Source organism: Brassica rapa, chromosome A03 (genome assembly GCF_000309985.2).
Source record: "Brassica rapa cultivar Chiifu-401-42 chromosome A03, CAAS_Brap_v3.01, whole genome shotgun sequence".
Lineage (NCBI taxonomy): Eukaryota > Viridiplantae > Streptophyta > Magnoliopsida > Brassicales > Brassicaceae > Brassica > Brassica rapa.
This window is the reverse complement of record NC_024797.2, coordinates 9,421,461-9,439,577: the sequence shown is the minus strand read 5'-3', so window position 1 is coordinate 9,439,577 and position 18,117 is coordinate 9,421,461. Positions and strand designations below refer to the sequence as shown.

Genomic DNA, 18,117 nt, shown 5'->3' with positions numbered 1-18,117 from the left:
AAAAACTTAAAAACATTCTTAATGAGCTCATTTTTGGATAATTATAAATTTCCGAGATTACTTTTAGCCTGATCAGACAACATTTTTTTTTATTCATTACAATTACTTAACATATTTAACTAGTGTATACAACTTTACCGATCAAATTGTTATGAATTGTTGTCATTTATCTATATCTAATCACATGGTCTCGTTATTAGTTAAAACTTAAATTACAAATAAGATCGGTTATTAAATGATTGTCTCTAAAGAGTTTTAGAGTTAGAACTTCCATAAACACATAAATATTTTGTAAAGGAAACATTAAAAGAAAAGCTACCTAACCTAACATGTAGATAAAAAACACCATATTCATGGCAGCACAATCGAAAGAAAAAAATAGTTAAGAAGTAAACCAAATAATTGAGTTGATAAAAGGACGGTTATAGAAGAAAAATATAAAGAAAATCCAACAAAATAAGAAAGAAAAAAATCATCAGCCTTCTCCAAAGAGGGGCGGCTCCAGGTCAAGGTCAAAAGCTCATGTGTTGCAAAGAGACCAATTTAGATAACCATATAGTTATGCCAAAATAAGAAAAAAGATAACCATATAGTTTTGTTTCTTTAATTTATCTCCACCCCTTAATCAATCATTTTATTGCCAATCCTCGTATTATCATGCACTTAACATTGTCCTAACCCCACATGGCTATGGGCTACCTATGTAATAAAGTATTTTCTTGATGGCGGAGAGAGGTTAAATTTACAATTTGGTACGACACTGTTTCTTAGGGGGTAGTACGTTGTACATCGACCTACGACTGGTTATAAAACGCTAAGATCGATTATATTCTTTATGTGCAGTAAAAATGTTTGTGAGTTTCTCAATGTATCACTAAACATCAGATTCTAATTTCTAATTTCGTATGGTTGGAAAAATTTCCAGTGGTGATAAACTAATATACTCTCCTCTGTTTTTGTTTGATAGATTTTTTGTTTTAATTATTTATATGTTTTCAATTTTTGTACTGCCCTTATTAATATTTTCTAAGTTTATCTTTATCGTTTCTGTTTAATTTTTATAAAAATATTTTTTTCTGTCAAAATAAGTATTGTTTTATAATTTAATGTAATTTCCTTATTAATTTATTTTATCCCTAATTAGATTATTTTAAAAGAAATATTAATTATAAAATTCTAATAGGTAATCACATTTTTTAATTTATGTAAAAAATATTTAATGAAATTTAAAAATTAAGTATAATATAATAAAATAAGGTTAAAAGACTCATTGTTTAGCTAAACTAAGTATTGCTAATATGTTTTTAAATCGTTGAAAATCTCAAAACATCTATTACTTTGAAACATGAAATATCTTATTTATTAAGATTTGACTGGTATAAGAATAGCTTAAAAGTGAACGTGTAATAAAAAAAAAAGTATGTATATCATCTCCATCTACATAAATCTATACTATTAAAAGAGAAACATTCTAAAAAAATCTATTTATACAAAATTGTTGCACCATTTTACTATAGTATTAATATTTTGATTTTACCTTAAATTTAAACTAACAATATGTTACCATACATTTTTCTAGCAATATCGACCTTATTCAGTAAAAACAATATATTCAAAGAAAACTCACTATACATTATACCCCTAACATTTAATATATCCTGGTATCAGAAGCCATTGCTTCATTGGCTTTTAGCCCATGACCGGCCTTGTTGATGTGGATTTTATTTTTCCAATTACAAGCCTAATAAAAATGCTTATGTCTATACAAATTTGTCCTCATAAGTTCTTTTGGGGAAACCGTTGGTATTGAAAAATTTCTTGAAATTTCTGTATGTAAAGGTTTGAAATTACTTTTATATATTTGTTTATTAGACATGACCATATTTTGTCTGATTTGTTGCTTGTAGTGTTTGTTTGGGGGGTTCTAGTGGGCTATTTTGTGCAGCTGCTTCAAAATGTTTGATCTCACCTCTTTTTACTTGCCCTTATTCACCTGAGGTATGTAATTCGTTTTTCTTTCACCCTGCAGTCTCTCCTCCACTCTTGTTTGGGAAAGTAGAAACCAGTTTCTTCTAAAACTAATTCTTCAAGACTGCAAAATTGAGTATCATTTGACAAATCTATAAATATATCAAAGGTTTGAACAGAAGAGTGGAAAGTGTTGCGTATTGTCATGTGAGACTCGACTCAAAACGACAAAACTAGTGTTCTAATGAAACAAAAAAGACATAACAAATACAGAGAAATGAATTCAAAGACAAAAGTCACTCTAAATCCAATCCAGAAATCATGTTCCAGAATCTAAGTTGATGTTTTGCTATTGGTCAGATCTTGGATAGTTCTAAGAATAGCCTCTTACCAATGCCATCGAAAAGAGCTTCAAGATCCTGCATGTTTAGTCTTTGCGTTAGCGTTTTGTTTTGGTCCTGCCAATGATTTTAAAAGCATGTCAGTGACTTACAAACAATGTCTTGTTTTGTTGTTTCAGGCGAAGCTGGGGTTAATGATCTCTGGTTTCTCAGATTCTGAACCGTCTTCATCGTCATCATCATCATCATCATCTTCCTTCAGGCTCTCCTGTGATTTCTCTGCAGCTAATTCACGTGCAACCGCGAGCTCCTTCTCAAGCTCCTCTTGCTTTTCCTGCAGTCCTGACATGCTCAAAGCATCTGCAATCTTCTGCTTGATCTGCTGCTCAAGAGTCTCTATCTTCTGACTACTCACTTTAGTATCACCTGGCGTCTGACTCGCCTTTGCGTTCTCCACTCTCAGCAACTCAACCATGCTCTTGATCTCTGGCGTCCTCACCACCTCCTCAATCTTCTCACTGATCTCTCGGTTCAGCTTTTCAACCTTTTCTTGAATGTTTTCGCTCGGAACAAAGATCTGCTCAGCCACATTCGGTTTCACAGCCTCAAGCTCTAGGCCCATTGACTTCAACACACCAGCCATCTCTGCTTCCACCTCCCCTTTCGTCTTCAAAACTTTTTCCTTCAGCTCATCACTCAGCTCTTCAAAAGATGATGCTCCTGAGCTCGCAACCTCGGCTTTGATCGCCTCAACCTTCTCTCTAACTTCAGGACGGTCCACAGCTTCTTGAAACCTCTTATTGATCTCATTTTTCACTGAAGCAGCTTCTGAAGCTGCCTTGGCTCTTGAAAAGTCCTTTAGCATGTCAAGCTTAGATTTGAGGCTCTCGTAGTTAGGTGCTTCACTCAAACGTGTATTGAACTCTTCTTTAAGCTTCTCAATCTTCTCTATCAGAATAGGATGCATAAGATGCTCCTCTGCACTCGCCTTTGAGAATTCTCCACGCATTGCTGTTAGTCTCTCCTCCAAACCCATTGCTCTTGCAGCTTCAGTGTACTCATCATCGATCTCTGACTTAAGTTTCTTAATCATCTCGTTGAGAACTTCACTAGACGGCGCTTCCTCTGAAGAAGTCTCCTTGGCTTTCAGAATCTGGTCTCTTAGCTTCTCAACTTCCCCCTCCAGCTTCCGGCTATTGGAGATCACAGCGTCTCTCCTCTTCATGTTGACTTTAATCTCTGGCTCTACTGGAGCATTCTCAATGAACACTCCAATCTTTCTGTACTTAGCCATCCTGTGCTTCAGCAGCTCATCTCCATTCATTTTTCCAAACTCCTGAAGAAAAAAACAAAAGTTAGAACGTTTTCTGATCCATATCCAGCTTTAAGGCTACGTACATTCATGTTTTCATTGATAGCAATCTTTATCTGCTGCGATGTCCATGAAGGATCAGCATGAGCACCACCAAGAGGTTCCTGTACAACATGTAAGAGAGAGTAACTCATCAAACCAAAGCAACAAAAGAGGCTAAAACAAATAGACTAGAGGTAGAGATAGTTACAGGTATGATTCCATCGGCTACATTAAGCTTAACCAACTCCCTGGAGGTAATTCTAAGCTTTTCAGCAGCCTGCATACAAGAGTTTTCAATCAATTGTAACAACATCAGATATTTACACAATTCACTTAACAGAACAGTGTACAGACCTCAGGAGCAGCCTTGGAACTATTCCACAAGATCGCTGCACATGCCTCTGGACTGTGAAAGCATAACAAGTACAACACACAGAATAAACCAACCTGTAATAATATTCTTACCTACATTGGAGGAAAGTTCTTACCTGGCAACATAGAAAACAGCGTTTTCAAGCATCAGCATTTTATTAGCACAGCCAATAGCCAAGGCACCTCCAGAACCACCTTCTCCAATGACAATAGAAAGAATCGGCACTTTCAAGCCGAACATTGTCCTCAGATTGTTGGCAATCGCTTCACCCTATTATACACATAACAGACAAAAAAAAAATGCAGTGATGAAGACAAACCAGTACACTTCAAACGTAAAAGACAGTTCATGTACCTGTCCAAGTTCCTCAGATTTAAGATCTGCATAGGCTCCAGGAGTGTCGATGAAAGTCACAATGGGGAAACCATGATGGTCTGCGTAATACATCATCCGTAACGCCTTCCTGTAACTGTTGTTGGCATTACAGAAGATTTATGAGAGTGTTGTTAACTACTATTTAACAACAAAACATGAACTTCTTAAAAGACAAACATAACATACCCATGAGGAGTAGGCATCCCAAAGTTACGCATTATATTCTCTTTGGTGTTTCTTCCTTTCTGGTGACCAATGAACATATAACGTTTCCCATCTATGGTTCCAATACCAGTCACAATGGCTGGATCATCATAACCCGCCCTGTCTCCATGAAGCTCCATAAACTGAAACAAGAGAAACAAAAGTTTATCTCCAATGCATGACAAACAAACAAAAAAAGAGAATAGTAATGAGAGAGCAGACCTTGTCAGTGATGTTATGTATATGATCAAGGAAAGTAGGACGGTTGGGGTGTCGTGCAATGTTCACGCGCTGTATCGGTGTGAGATGCGTGTAAAGATCTTTCAACGCCTGTCTATACTTGGTTTCCAAAGTGATGATCTGATCAGTGAAGTCCAAACCAGTTTCAGCGGCCATCTTCCTCACCTGCATCCACCACCAAAAGGACCAATGTTAAAAGAGAAATGGCTTCGCTTCTGACAATGAGTTAGTATTATTAGTTCTTCTTACATCGACAATCTTCTTCTCGAGTTCAACGAGTGGCTTCTCGAAATCAAGAGTGACGGGCTTTTGAGTGTCCCCCAAGGGTTTGAAAGTGGAGAGGTAAGACAAGACTCCTCCTTTGACGTTCGGGTCAGGGTTGGAAGGCCAGGGGTGATCGAACTTTTTGCCTTTCTTGAGGCGAGCTGTCACGTACAGGTTGCTTCTTTTGGTGGATGCAACCATTGCTCTTCCTAGGGTTCTCAATGAGACACCATTGGTCGAACTACGCAGGTGGTCCGAAGCAGAAGCAGAAGCTCCACACAATGCTATGGATGAATGAGACATTGAAGCCATTCTTTAACTCCAAAAACAGATCTCAGTTCTGTAACTGAACAAATCCGACAAGGACAGAAACCAAAAAAAAAAAGACACATTGAGTGAGTAAAGTGTAAAGCTGCTGACTTTCGAAAGCAGTCATGTTCTTGCCTTGTCGTGTAATAAATCGATCACTAACACAAATTCATGATTGAATCCAAAGATGGTGAGATTAGTTTCACTGCTCCCATTTTTTCTATAATAGTAAACAAACGAACCAAATGTCAAATACCAAAGGTCTCAACGAGAGAGCTCACCTCAAAGAAAGAAGATAATGCCAGAGAGAGAGAGAGATCCAAAGACAAAGACGAAGACGAAGACGGTGGGAATCAGAAGGGAGTGAGAGCATCGAAGAGATCGTCGTCAATTAAGTATACACGAGCGTGAGAGAGCGCGTGGGTATTGTGTGGAAGTGTTTCGATAATTCTTAGGCAGAAGAGCTTAGTTCAGATTCTACTTGCCAATTGCCAGAGTTTTTCCGGTTGGTCGTTAAACCATAAAAAAGAGTGACTTTTGGCACGTGTGTGGCCTCCTCGTCCGTGTGAGTTTTTTTTAAAAAGTAAAAATAAAAAACTCCGTTGCCGGGACTCGAACCCGGGTCTCTCGGGTGAGAGCCGAGTATCCTGACCAGCTAGACTACAACGGATTGATGTTTCATAACGAGAAATGTAACATTTGTAAACGTAACGACTTCCATGGCTCCATGGCTATAGTCTTTGGTCACCCTCTTCTGGTTTCAGACAGTCTCTTATCCTCTCTGTCCATAGAGATTGATGATGTCCATGGAGGAGCTAAAACCTTCGAACAGTAACACTTCATTTCTCTGCATCCTTTTTGTTAATCCGAGCATCAAAGTCTTACTCTTTGCGCAGATAACATTCTTCTTGAGCAGCTGAGACATGGGCTCGCTCGGTTCGAGCTTGTTTCATCCCCTACTCCTTCAATCTCCTCTGCTTCCTTCTTACAGGGCAATAGCTATGCCTTCTTCGCCAGAATCGGTTCCTCCTTGTGAGTTTTCTCGTTTTTCGTTTTTTGTTTGAAATCGAGGGTAATCTGTGAGTTTGAGCACTAGTGTGTTCTCTATGCTCAATCTCCAGTAATGGGTCTCCGGCAGCGAAGAAGGTTGAGCAGTACGCTGTGGATAGAGTTACTGGGGATGGTCGCTGCCTCTTTAGAGCTTTGGTATTTGTACTTTCCTGCTCTATTCTTGTTATATGTAATTTTGGATTGTTAATTGTTGAGTTTACTGAAGAAACAGTTCAATGGTAGGTGAAAGGAATGGCCTTTAACAAGGGTCTTATCATCAATCCCCGGAGAGAGAGAGATGATGCAGGTCATTATTTATCTCTTCTTTACTCCCACCATGTTTTGGTGTTTTATTGTGTGTTTCTGAGTTTTTTCAAGTATGTTGGCCTTGTGGTTTTGTTGGAACACTGCTAAAATGTTTTGTGGATTCTTTGGTTTATTGACTGATTAGTAATTGAGGAACCTTATCGATTTTAATGTTGATCATCATGTTTCTGTGTGGCAAATAACAACAACAAAAAAAACTTGCATTTCATCCACAGATGAATTACGAATGGCTGTGAAAGAGGTTATATGCAATGACCCCAAGGAAAGGGAGAAGTACAAAGAAGCGTTAATAGCTATCACTGTGGATGAGTCTCTGAAACGGTAGAGTCACAACAATTCATTACTGCTTCCCTCAGAGCTAAATGACTATTTGATTCTTGTTGTTTTGCTTCAGGTATTGTCAGCGGATTGGAAGACATGATTTCTGGGGAGGAGAGTCTGAGTTGCTAGTGAGTAGTAGCTTCTCTGCATTGTAAACCTCAAGATGTTCCTTATCAATTTTCAAAGCCACGGTGTTTTTGCTTTTAACAGGTTCTTTCCAAGCTATGTAAACAGCCAATCATCGTCTACATACCAGAGCATGAGGTATCTTGAGTAGAATCCTTGTTTCTTTTGTTCTAGTAAAACAAGCCAGGTCTCAGTTTGTATTCGGATCTTGATTTTGCAGCATAGGAGAGGAGGAGGAGGAGGGTATGGGTCGGGTTTTATACCGATTGCAGAGTATGGAGCTGAGTTTAGAGGAGGCTGGGGAAAAGGGAACAACAAGAAGAATGTTGTTAGGCTTCTTTACAGTGGTAGAAACCATTATGATCTGCTTCGCTAGACCCTCTAAGTCATTGGAGTTTTGTACTTCTGTTGGAATCAATTTGTTTAAAACTTGTAATGGAAAAAAACATGAATATGTACTTCTCCCTTCTCTACTACCAGAGGTGGGTTGAATTTGGATTCGGTTCGGTTTGACTACTTTGATCCAGCCAAACTCAACCGAACTACATTTGATTTGGTTACAAAGTGATTTAGTTTTAGTTCGAAGTTCAAATGAATTTAAAAGAATTGAAATTTCCATTAAATGATTTTTGTTATAATTGATCTACTATGTATTTCATCAATTTTTAAAAAAATTCTTATGTTATTGGATTATGTATTTGAAATCATTCTACTAAAATACTTTAAATTTTAGTGTTATTCAATTCACTAATTTTCTAATTCTATTAAATATTTGTGTTATTCAATTTTTGGTGGATTCATAATAATTGTATTTGAGGAAAATTTATGGAAAATTTATTATAAAATATAAATAATTGATTCTTAATATTCAACCCGAAATTCAAAAATAAAACATTGACAATGATACTTCTCGTACTTTTGAGGATCTAAGATTGAGTAACTGGAAAATTTGCCTACATGGTTTGAAACTAAGGATCCATAACCGATTGAATATCTGAATGACTATTTCCCATAAGAGATCGTGTTACTTAATGATAAAGGTTATCAAAGACAATCAAAAAAGTGGAATAAGATTCTGACTAGATCTAGATTTTTTCCGTCAGAGATAAGAATGTAATCGGTAATTGTAGTTGAAAAGAATTTAATGAAAAATTTATTATAAAATGTAAATAATGAATTCTCAATATTAAAGCTAGGATTTGAGAGATTTATTTATATCATTAATTTATAAAATATGTACGTCAAAGTTATTGATACAATAAATTTGAAAAGTAACGTTTGTTATCAATTTGTATATTATATTATCGTTTTGACGAAATGACAAAATTATGTCATTTACAATCCATATTACAATAGAAGAGCGAACTTTTTATATTATGTATAGTCTTATCTCCACATTTTTATATAGTGATATAAACAAATTGGCTTTTTATTATTTTTTGTTAGTAGAATTTTTTTTTTTCTAAAATGATTTTTTATATCTGTATGGTATGTAAATGATTATGATTTTACTATTTTTATCAGTAAATTTTTGTTCCTTCTTTGTGCATTTTTATATAAAGATTCAAAGTTCATGAAATTTAAAAGAATTGGGTTCTATCAAATCTAATTATATTTCTTTAAACTTTAAAATGAAAGAATTAAGTAAATACATTAAATTCTCATCAAAATATTTAAAATACTTCAAAATCAATTTTCACGACTTCAATGGAATTCTTTAAATTCAATTCTTGAATCTAATATCACTCATTAGACATCTTAATTCGAGTCACACGGTTAATTTGATTTGGATAATTTGATTTGTGATTAGTTTGGTTGTTGAACTTTAGGTGGGGTGTTGGATTAAAAGTTCAATTGAATTAGAAGGAATTGGATTTTCCATTAAATTATTCAGTTATTCAATCATGAATTTCAGCGGTTCTTTTCAGTTTTTGTGTTATTGGATTAAGTATTTAAAATCATTCTTCTAAAATCTTATAAATTCTAATGTTATTCAAATTTAGCGATTTTCTAATTTCATTAAATATTTTTGTTATTCAATTTTTAGTTGATTTTATAGTAAGTGTATTTGAATGGACTTTAATGGAAATTTTACCAAAAATGTAAAAAACCAATTCTTTGTCTTTACGTTGGGATTTGAAGATAATTTCTTAGATTTTTTTATCTATCAGATATATAGGTCAAGATTATTGATCATCGTAATACAATAGATTTGAAAATATAAATTTCAATATATTTGAAAATATGCTATCATTTTTGACAAGTGATAAAAATATATAATTTGCCATTATTTATGTTGCTATAGAACTGTATTATTTTGACTACTATTATTTTTACATTTTTTAAATATCTTCATAGACGGCTAATCAAACATAGATAAAGCATTTTTTTTCTAAAAATCGGTCTAGACGTCCATCTAAATAATAATTTTCTACAAAACATTTAATTACCGCCTAATGATTTCCTTAACATTGATATTTTTTTTTATTCAATCGGTTTCTTAGATAATTTTCACTATTTTATATAAAAAATAATTAAATTCTTGTTGTTTTTATTCATTTTTTTTCCTTCATCTACAAAGATTAGTTCCTAAGAGAATTGATATCTATCCATTTTATTTGAATTCTTTTAAAACCCAAAACATCAGAATTAGATAAATGCATTAAAATCTTTATCAAATCCTTTAAAATACTTTAAAAACTATTATGTATATCTTCAATTGAATTCTTTTAGAATCAATTAATTCTTTAGTCGAATACCTCTTTAATCTAATCTATTAAAAGAGGAGTACAAAATTAGATTATCCCTTAGTTTTCCACTATATTTACAATGACATGCCACTGGAGTTATTAATTAACCTACCTTTTAGGATTTTTGTCTTTTCTTTTCAATTAATGTATTTCCAAATCAAATTCTAGCTAAAAATAATGGCAACAATAATTAATAAACCTAGATTTTAGTATTCTTTGTCTTTTCCTATTTAATATGTGTGTTTTAAAATAATTAATTACATATATACATTTCGCAATTACATACATTATATGTAATTATTTTACTAATTCCACATATACATAATAAATAGTACTCTCTCTGTTTTTTATATAAGTCGTTTAGAAGAATTTTTATGTTCCAAATTATATGACGTTTTCGGTTTTCTATATAAAATTTATTAACACTTAATGTTATATGACCAATGATAATATACTTTCTATTTTATTTTTGGTTGATTTGTGTTTAGATAAATAATTTAATGATGTTTTTGTTTAGAAAATATAAAAAAATTAATGATTTCTTAATCTATGTACACAATTCTAAAATGACTTATATTAAAAAACATAGGGAGTATACAACAATTTTCTTATACATAATCATAAAATTTTGAAATGTCATATTAAAAAAAATTATTGTGTTTAGAAATGTCATATTAAAAAAAAAAATTAAACGGGTAAATTTTAAAATATATATTATCACTTATACAAATATATATTCATTTATGAAAAAAACTAACATCCGCGCGGGTGCGCGGGTCAAGCTCTAGTTTTCAATTAAATTGTAGTTGAATTTGGTTGAAGATTTGGATAACTTGGGTAAATTTTGATATAGTTTAGTTAGGATTAGAAAAATCGATTGCTAAACAGAATCCAACGGATAACTGACTTCTTGTTATAGAAATCGAATTAATTAAAATTCTGAACCAAACGGAAAACCAAAAATGTTGTTTCGGTTTGGCAGGCTTGATTCGGTTAAGTTCTGCAGGCCAAGAATTTTATGTTAATTTACTTTAGGATCGTGGCTCTGTGCTCCGATCTCTCTCTCTCTTGATCGTGAATCACCTTCGTCCCCGTCGATGACTACCTTCCCTTAATCGACTTTCCCTTAAGACCAATCGTCGATTTCATTTCCAAAAGTAAGTCCAACTTTTTTTCTTACCGAATATGTAATATTTTTCTCTCCAATTGTCGAATGTTTGTAAAGTCTCTTAGATCAACTCAAGAGATTGATTGATTGATTAATGATCTCGGTTGCTCTTGTTTTAGTCTATAGATATCTTATAATTTGCAAAGTTTTTAGCTTTGGAATTGAAATATATCATCTTTCAGAAGGGTTCCTATATGGTGTCAAATTGCGATTTCACATGATCAATTGTTCATAAAACTTCCTCCTTTAGATGATGTGCTATTATATTTGCTTCTTATTGAAGCACTAGTGGTGTGTGTTTACCTCTGTTTGTATGAATCAGAGGCTTATTGAAGCTGTAGTAGTATATGTGTGTGTGTGTGTGTTGGTCACTGCTTGTGTGAATAGAAAGCTTATTTGCTTTACAGGTCCTAAGCAAAGAAGATGGCGAATGTCTCTGTTGCTGCGGAATGGCAGCTTCTCTACAACCGATATTACAGGAAGCCTGAGATCTACCAGATGAGATGGAAACATGTAGACTTAAGTCGCAACAAGGTCGCTTGTGCCTCCTTTGGTGGTCCTATCGCAGTCATTCGAGATGACTCCAAGATTGTCCAACTCTACGCCGAATCTGCTCTAAGAAAGCTTCGCATTTTCAACTCAGCAGGTGTACTCCTCTCTGAGACTGTCTGGAAGCACCCTGGTGGACGCCTCATCGGGATGTCATGGTCAGATGATCAGACACTCATCTCCATTGTCCAAGACGGCACCATCTACTGTTACAACATCCACGCCGAGCTCATTCAGCCTAATGTGACGATGGGGAAAGAGTGCTTTGAGCAGAATGTGGTGGAGTGTGTCTTCTGGGGGAACGGTGTCGTCTGCTTGACGGAAGGAGGGCAGCTGTTCTGTATTTCGGATTTTAAGACGATGAAGCCTTATAAGCTTGCTGATGTCCCGGGGTTAACAGATGACGATATGCTTCAGCCGACTTGCTTGGCTGTGAGGGAGCCTCAGTACACCATGTCTGGGAACGTTGAGGTGTTGGTAGCAGTCGGCGATGAGATTTATGTTGTGGATGAGGACGAGGCACAGAGTATTAGGTTCGATGAGCCTAGTGTTGAAGACTCTGAGATGCAGAATGATGATTATGGGAACTTGATTGGACCAGTGCAGAAGATGATTGTATCACCTAATGGAAAGTTCCTTACACTCTTCACTCATGATGGTCGGATTGTTGTCGTTGGCATGGAATCAAAACAAATTGCGATTGACTACAGCTGTGAGGTGTGCATTAATATGTTTTGTTCTTTCTCATAGACTGTGGTGACTTATCTGTGTCTTTACTTTTTTTTTAGTCAGCTCTTCCTCCTCAGCAAATGGCGTGGTGTGGGATGGACAGTGTGCTTCTCTATTGGGATGAGGATTTAATGATGGTGGGTCCTTTGGGAGATCCAGTCCACTATTTCTACGATGAGCCTGTGATTCTCATCCCAGAATGCGATGGAGTGAGGATATTATCTAACACTAGCCTTGAGTTTCTGCAAAGAGTACCTGATTCTACTGAGTCAATCTTTAAGATTGGAAGCACATCACCTGCAGCGTTGCTATATGATGCTTTGGATCATTTTGACAGGCGAAGTGCTAAGGTATCTCTATTAATATTAATGAAAATGGTTTATAGTTACTATTCCTTGATGTGGGTGATGAAGTTGAATTTGCTCTTATTCTGTCAGGCAGATGAAAATTTGAGACTAATTCGTTCATCACTGTCTGAGGCTGTTGAATCCTGCATTGATGCGGCTGGTCATGAATTTGATGTAAATCGTCAGAGGGCTCTGTTACGAGCGGCAAGTTATGGACAAGCTTTCAGCAGGTTAGTTTTTTTTAAAAATAAATTGAGTTTCCAGTAATCTAACTTCTGAGACTAACGCTCGGTGAGCTGTGACAGCAATTTTCAGCGTGACCGTGTCCAAGAGACTTGTAGAACTTTAAGGGTTCTGAATGCCGTTCGTGATCCTGATATTGGCATACCTCTTAGCATTCAGCAGTACAAGGTCTTTGCAGTTTATATAATTTTCTCAACAAATAAAATGTTTGCAGCTACACTTTCCTCATGAAGTTTTTATGGCTTGCAGTTACTGACACCAGTGGTTTTGATTAGTCGCCTAATCAATGCTCATTCCCACTTTCTTGCTCTGCGGATATCTGAGTACTTAGGAATGAATAAAGTAAGTTCTCATTTTATCCTGCGACCCACTCCTTCTATCTTATGTCAGGCCTTAGGATGATTGTGAATTTCTATTATTGGCGTCGTGTAGGAAGTGGTGATAATGCATTGGGCGTGTGCAAAGATAACTGCTTCAGCATCAACTCCAGATGCTCATCTTCTTGAAATTTTACTTGATAAGGTTCAAATTCTGGTTTATTATTAGTCTTTTTGCAAGATATGTATATAGAGATGGAGGAAACACATGGACTTAAAAGAAGCGATGTTACATTGAATTTTCAGCTCCAACTATGCAGAGGAATATCTTATGCTGCAGTGGCCACTCATGCTGATAACTGTGGACGTCGAAAGTTGGCTGCAATGCTAGTTGAACATGAACCACGCTCCACGAAACAGGTTTGTCTATCTAAGATAACCACCTCCTGGTCGGGTTCTTAATGCAGAATTAAATAGGCATTCATGGTTCTTAGATTCACATGTTTTGTGATCACTTTCTGTAATTCCAGGTTCCTCTTCTATTAAGCATTGGAGAAGAAGATACTGCTTTAGTGAAAGCAACTGAGAGTGGTGACACCGACCTGGTTTATCTTGTTATATTTCATATATGGCAAAAGGTGCGTAAGTAGTTTATTCTTGATGTTACACTTAAAATATAAATCTGTGTGTTGTGCTGGTGCTAACAACGAGAACTAACTAGTTTTTATTTTGTGGGGGTTGGCCAGAGGCCTCCTTTGGAGTTCTTTGCGATGATCCAAGGCAGAATTTTGGCACGTGATTTATTCGTAGCTTATGCACGGTAGGAAGAAAACTTATTCAATCTAGCAGACAGCAGACTTGACTTGATTACCTTGCTCATATTTTGTAAGTACTATCTAACGATGTTATAAAAATATTTCTGCTGTAGGTGTCACAAACAGGAGTTTCTAAAGGATTTCTTTTTATCTACGGGTCAGATTCATGTATGTATCATGATCTAGTTTGTTGTTCCTTGATTACTTATCTTTGTTCAGAAGCTTAGTTAGGCCAGTTTTTTTAAATGTTGGAAGTTGACCATCAAAGAAATGCTGGTTGTTTCAGGAGGTAGCTTTCCTTCTATGGAAAGAATCATGGGATATGGGGAAGAACCCAATGGCTAGTAAAGGATCTCCGCTGCACGGTCCACGGATAAAACTAATAGAGAAAGCCAGCAACCTTTTCTCTCAGACGAAGGAACACACTTTCGAGTCTAAGGCTGCTGAGGAGCATGCAAAACTACTGAGGTAATAGATTGTAAGCCAGTATGCTCTCCTTTTCTTAGGCAATCTCTCTGTACTGGAAACTTGATAGTCAAATGTATTATTTTTCATCATCTGTTGTTTTATTTGCTACATGTTCTTAGGATACAACATGAGCTAGAAGCCAGTACGAAGCAGGCTATCTTTGTTGATTCAAGCATCAATGATACAATACGTACATGTATTGTCCTGCGTAACAATCGCGCTGCAGCAAAAGTGAAGTCAGAATTCAAGGTCTCACTGGATTATTTGTTTTCCTCCCTTCTTGTGCGATGAATAATCGTAAGAACGCCATCTTCACCACAGTAGCTTTTGAATTTTCCAGGTTTCTGATAAGAGATGGTATTGGCTTAAAACATTTGCTCTGGCTACAATCAAAGACTGGGAAGCGCTTGAGAAGTTTTCAAAGGAAAAGAGACCACCAACAGGTAAGTTTTACAGCCTTATGACACTTGCATCCTCTACTAGTCTGGGATTAAGACTTAAGGGCAAGCATATTCGTCTCTGAGTTATCTTGTGTGTTTAACTGGCATTTATATCATGACAGGATTCCGTCCATTTGTGGAGGCATGCATCGATGCAGATGAGAAAGCGGAAGCTCTAAAATACATCCCCAAGCTGTCAGATCTTGTTGAAAGAGGCGAGGTATGCTCTGTATATAAACATATGTGCTCGTGGATTCGATATTGTTTTAAATCTATCAAAGCCTTTATTGTGAGTCTTGTTTATGTGGTGGTGTCTCAGGCTTATGCTCGTATTGGAATGGCTAAGGAAGCGGCAGATGCAGCGGCTCAGGCAAATGATGGAGGAGAATTGCTGGAGAGATTCAGGAAGACTTTTTCACAGAATGCTATTTTTGATACCCTGAAGATGCCTTTCCAAGGAGTCTCTTAGAGCTTTAGAGTGATCCTCAAGTTACAGCGACATGTCATTTGCTATCCGCTTTTGGAGATTTTTTTGTTGGTTTTGTAACTAAACTCACAAGAGAGTGTAAAAGATTGTGTGAGTGAGTAAATTAAATCATGTGAAAAAATTGGATTGCTTTCTCCCCAAGTTTTGTAATATTTTTAAACCTCACTAAAGGTTTGCTAGCGAGAAGCCACTTTGAAAGAGTGGGAACTCTTGGAAGCAAGAAACTACTTTAGTAGCTATGGTTGTACTCTACTACTCTAAGCTATGCTTTGTCAAATGAGACAACTATGATCCTCGGTGGCTCTTATTTATTTATAATTATGACTTACTCGGTGGCTCTTATTTACGAATGATTGCTGCTTTCAGTTACGTCTTTGCTGTTATAGGTTATGGTTACTGATCAGATCTTCTTTCTTTGAATGTAAGAAAAGTTTTTATTATGAAGGTAAGAATGGTATAAAAAGTGTACGTCTGATAAAAAAAGTCCATATACCATTTATATAAAAATTGGAAAAAAGAAACTTTGAAGTTTGAACTTTTGTTTGTGCTTTTAGAACTTTTGATATTTTGGATCATTTTAGACAGGATACCATGTAGTTTTGTACATACAAAGGATGCTTACAAGAAATCCAAAAGGAGCTCCGGGGAGCCATTATGTGCGAGAATTTCAAATCAATTCTTACCAGACTACAATTCCCTTGACAGATCATTATATTCTCGCAGCTCATACTGATCAGTTTGTTAAGTAATTCACGAGCAGTAGGAACCTGGAAAAATGGCTGCCTATCTATATGAAATCCTTGCAGCATATGTCTGGCGCCCCTCTATATAGCACGCTTTATTAGATTTAAAGCCTCCACATCCATCTCTTCCTTCAATAGAGGCATGTTGCCTGGTGAAGATCTATGAAGGATGTCTTATCTCGAGCATGTATACAAGTAAAATGAGAACAAGACTCAGCATCCCAAGTCAAGCTCTCCATAAAGAAGAAATCTCAAGTTGTAAGAAATGAGAAAATCAGAAAAGTTAATAAACCCCATCAAAAACCGGAAAAAGAAGCAGGAGGAAAGAATAATGGGAGATATCATCACCAAACCATAGGCAAAAACAAAGGAATGGCAGTATCAGACATCTCCAATCTCTCTGATACACCCTAAAGAAGGATCACTCAGCCGGGACTGTAAATGGATATGATCTCAAACGAATCGGGTGAGAAATGATGGATTGAAGGGTCGCACAACAGTTGCGGAAGTTGCGGAAGGCTGTTGATATTCCCTAACTCCAGTTGCTGCTTGATATGATGCACAAGTCCAGCAAAAACAAAACTTTTTTACTTGGATATTACGCACCAAAAAACAAGAAAAATGTTCTAGATATAGAATAAAGAGATAAACTCATAAAAGAAAAGAAAAAAATTTAATTGATAATTTATGAGAAATTTTTACATATTTATACTAGAAGTAGTCAAAGAAAGACTTAAAGAATTGTGAAAAAACTAGAAACTAAAAAAGCACAATTAAAAACTTTTGACTAGAAATAAGTGTCTTGTTGAATGTTCATATGCTTAACCACGTCTCCGACTCTTTTTGTTGATATTTCTTCATGCAAATGGGCAGGAGACCATCAGCAAATTTCTAGAGTTGAAATTTGGTCTGCAATATTCCATCAAATGTAATCGCTTGCAATATTCCGTTGAAATTATAGTATTAAATTATGGCTTGCAATATTCTGTTCAGTTATGCAAGTGTGGGGTATAATTAATGGACTGACTATCTTAGATCTATACTATTATTTAATGATGGTCTTAATAAAATCACAATACTAAAAGGGAGATTTCCTCAAAATCTAGCTATGCCACATCATCAAAAATATTCAACCAATCAGAACATTTTATTTTTTTCTGGGCTTAAAGTTTGGTTTAGGTCTGGGTTTAAAGTTTGGTTGCGTCCAAAACGCACATGAACGGAAACACTAAATCAGATGAATCAAAAAAATGGAAGTCGTCTCTCCTATTTCTTCATCGGCGAGTCAGTGACGCCTGAGGTTTTCCTACATAAGTCGGATTTTCAAGCACTAGCCGTTACTGGAGTCGGTTTAGGTATCTCTCCACCGCCGCCAGGGCATTGACTCTTCCTTCTAATTCAGCCCTCTTGAAGCGAGCAGTTTGATTCTGTGATTGTTGATGAGCAGAAGTAAGGCGGAACGTTTCCGGTGAGATTACTATTACGAGATTGGTACCTTCTAACTACAACTCTAATCTGGAAAGCGTTAAGACCGAGCCTGGTGAGACAGATTCATCTCAGCGTAATTTCGTTTTCTCCATGACTTCCAAGCGAGCCTACAAGCAAGATATCCTTATTTTCTCTCAGAAAGTTTCTTCATTTCCAAGTTTTCTCGGAATTCTATTTTTCCTGTCTTTGCTCATGGATTACTACACAATTGTTGTGCTGGATCTGCTGCTTCTATTATTACGAAGATCTGTTTTTTTTTTCTTTTGTTTTTTTCCTACCTGTGGACTAACTTAAGACCTCTACAGCGTGTGTTTGTATGAA

General features: G+C 35.9%; 3 protein-coding genes and 1 non-coding gene across 6 annotated transcripts; 2 read left to right on the top strand and 2 right to left on the bottom strand.

Annotated features, from left to right (window-relative positions):
• Nucleotides 1-2,100: 2,100 nt before the first annotated feature.
• LOC103857757 (acetyl-coenzyme A carboxylase carboxyl transferase subunit alpha, chloroplastic) lies at nucleotides 2,101-5,937 on the bottom strand. Of its 3 annotated transcripts, none has more exons than XM_009134980.3 (11): nucleotides 5,710-5,937; nucleotides 5,105-5,465; nucleotides 4,838-5,020; nucleotides 4,598-4,758; nucleotides 4,391-4,505; nucleotides 4,152-4,306; nucleotides 4,018-4,069; nucleotides 3,872-3,940; nucleotides 3,708-3,785; nucleotides 2,462-3,645; nucleotides 2,101-2,387 (listed from the first exon to the last, which is right to left on the bottom strand). In XM_009134980.3, exons 2-10 carry the CDS (start codon nucleotides 5,429-5,431, stop codon nucleotides 2,485-2,487), a joined length of 2,301 nt encoding a protein of 766 aa, XP_009133228.1. In that variant the 5' UTR covers nucleotides 5,432-5,465; nucleotides 5,710-5,937; the 3' UTR covers nucleotides 2,101-2,387; nucleotides 2,462-2,484. The 3 variants fall into 3 exon arrangements, with proteins under 3 accessions (XP_009133228.1, XP_009133229.1, XP_033141985.1); XM_009134981.3 differs by having other exon boundaries at nucleotides 5,105-5,459; nucleotides 5,710-5,930; XM_033286094.1 differs by having other exon boundaries at nucleotides 5,105-5,438; nucleotides 5,710-5,892.
• Nucleotides 5,938-6,025: 88 nt separating this feature from the next.
• On the bottom strand, nucleotides 6,026-6,098 carry TRNAE-CUC. Its single transcript has one exon. It is a non-coding gene; the product is annotated as a tRNA-Glu (tRNA).
• On the top strand, nucleotides 6,099-7,854 carry LOC103857756 (OVARIAN TUMOR DOMAIN-containing deubiquitinating enzyme 3). Its single transcript, XM_009134979.3, has 8 exons — nucleotides 6,099-6,259; nucleotides 6,325-6,460; nucleotides 6,550-6,634; nucleotides 6,722-6,785; nucleotides 7,021-7,126; nucleotides 7,200-7,254; nucleotides 7,337-7,390; nucleotides 7,473-7,854. The coding sequence occupies exons 1-8, from the start codon at nucleotides 6,226-6,228 to the stop codon at nucleotides 7,626-7,628; spliced, it is 690 nt and encodes a 229-aa protein (XP_009133227.1). The 5' UTR covers nucleotides 6,099-6,225; the 3' UTR covers nucleotides 7,629-7,854.
• Nucleotides 7,855-10,940: 3,086 nt separating this feature from the next.
• On the top strand, nucleotides 10,941-15,893 carry LOC103857755 (protein VACUOLELESS1). Its single transcript, XM_033288799.1, has 16 exons — nucleotides 10,941-11,159; nucleotides 11,578-12,436; nucleotides 12,508-12,798; nucleotides 12,886-13,025; nucleotides 13,101-13,206; nucleotides 13,288-13,380; nucleotides 13,471-13,560; nucleotides 13,662-13,775; nucleotides 13,886-13,993; nucleotides 14,102-14,175; nucleotides 14,284-14,338; nucleotides 14,457-14,638; nucleotides 14,758-14,887; nucleotides 14,979-15,081; nucleotides 15,201-15,298; nucleotides 15,398-15,893. Exons 2-16 carry the CDS (start codon nucleotides 11,594-11,596, stop codon nucleotides 15,545-15,547), a joined length of 2,577 nt encoding a protein of 858 aa, XP_033144690.1. The 5' UTR covers nucleotides 10,941-11,159; nucleotides 11,578-11,593; the 3' UTR covers nucleotides 15,548-15,893.
• Nucleotides 15,894-18,117: the final 2,224 nt, after the last annotated feature.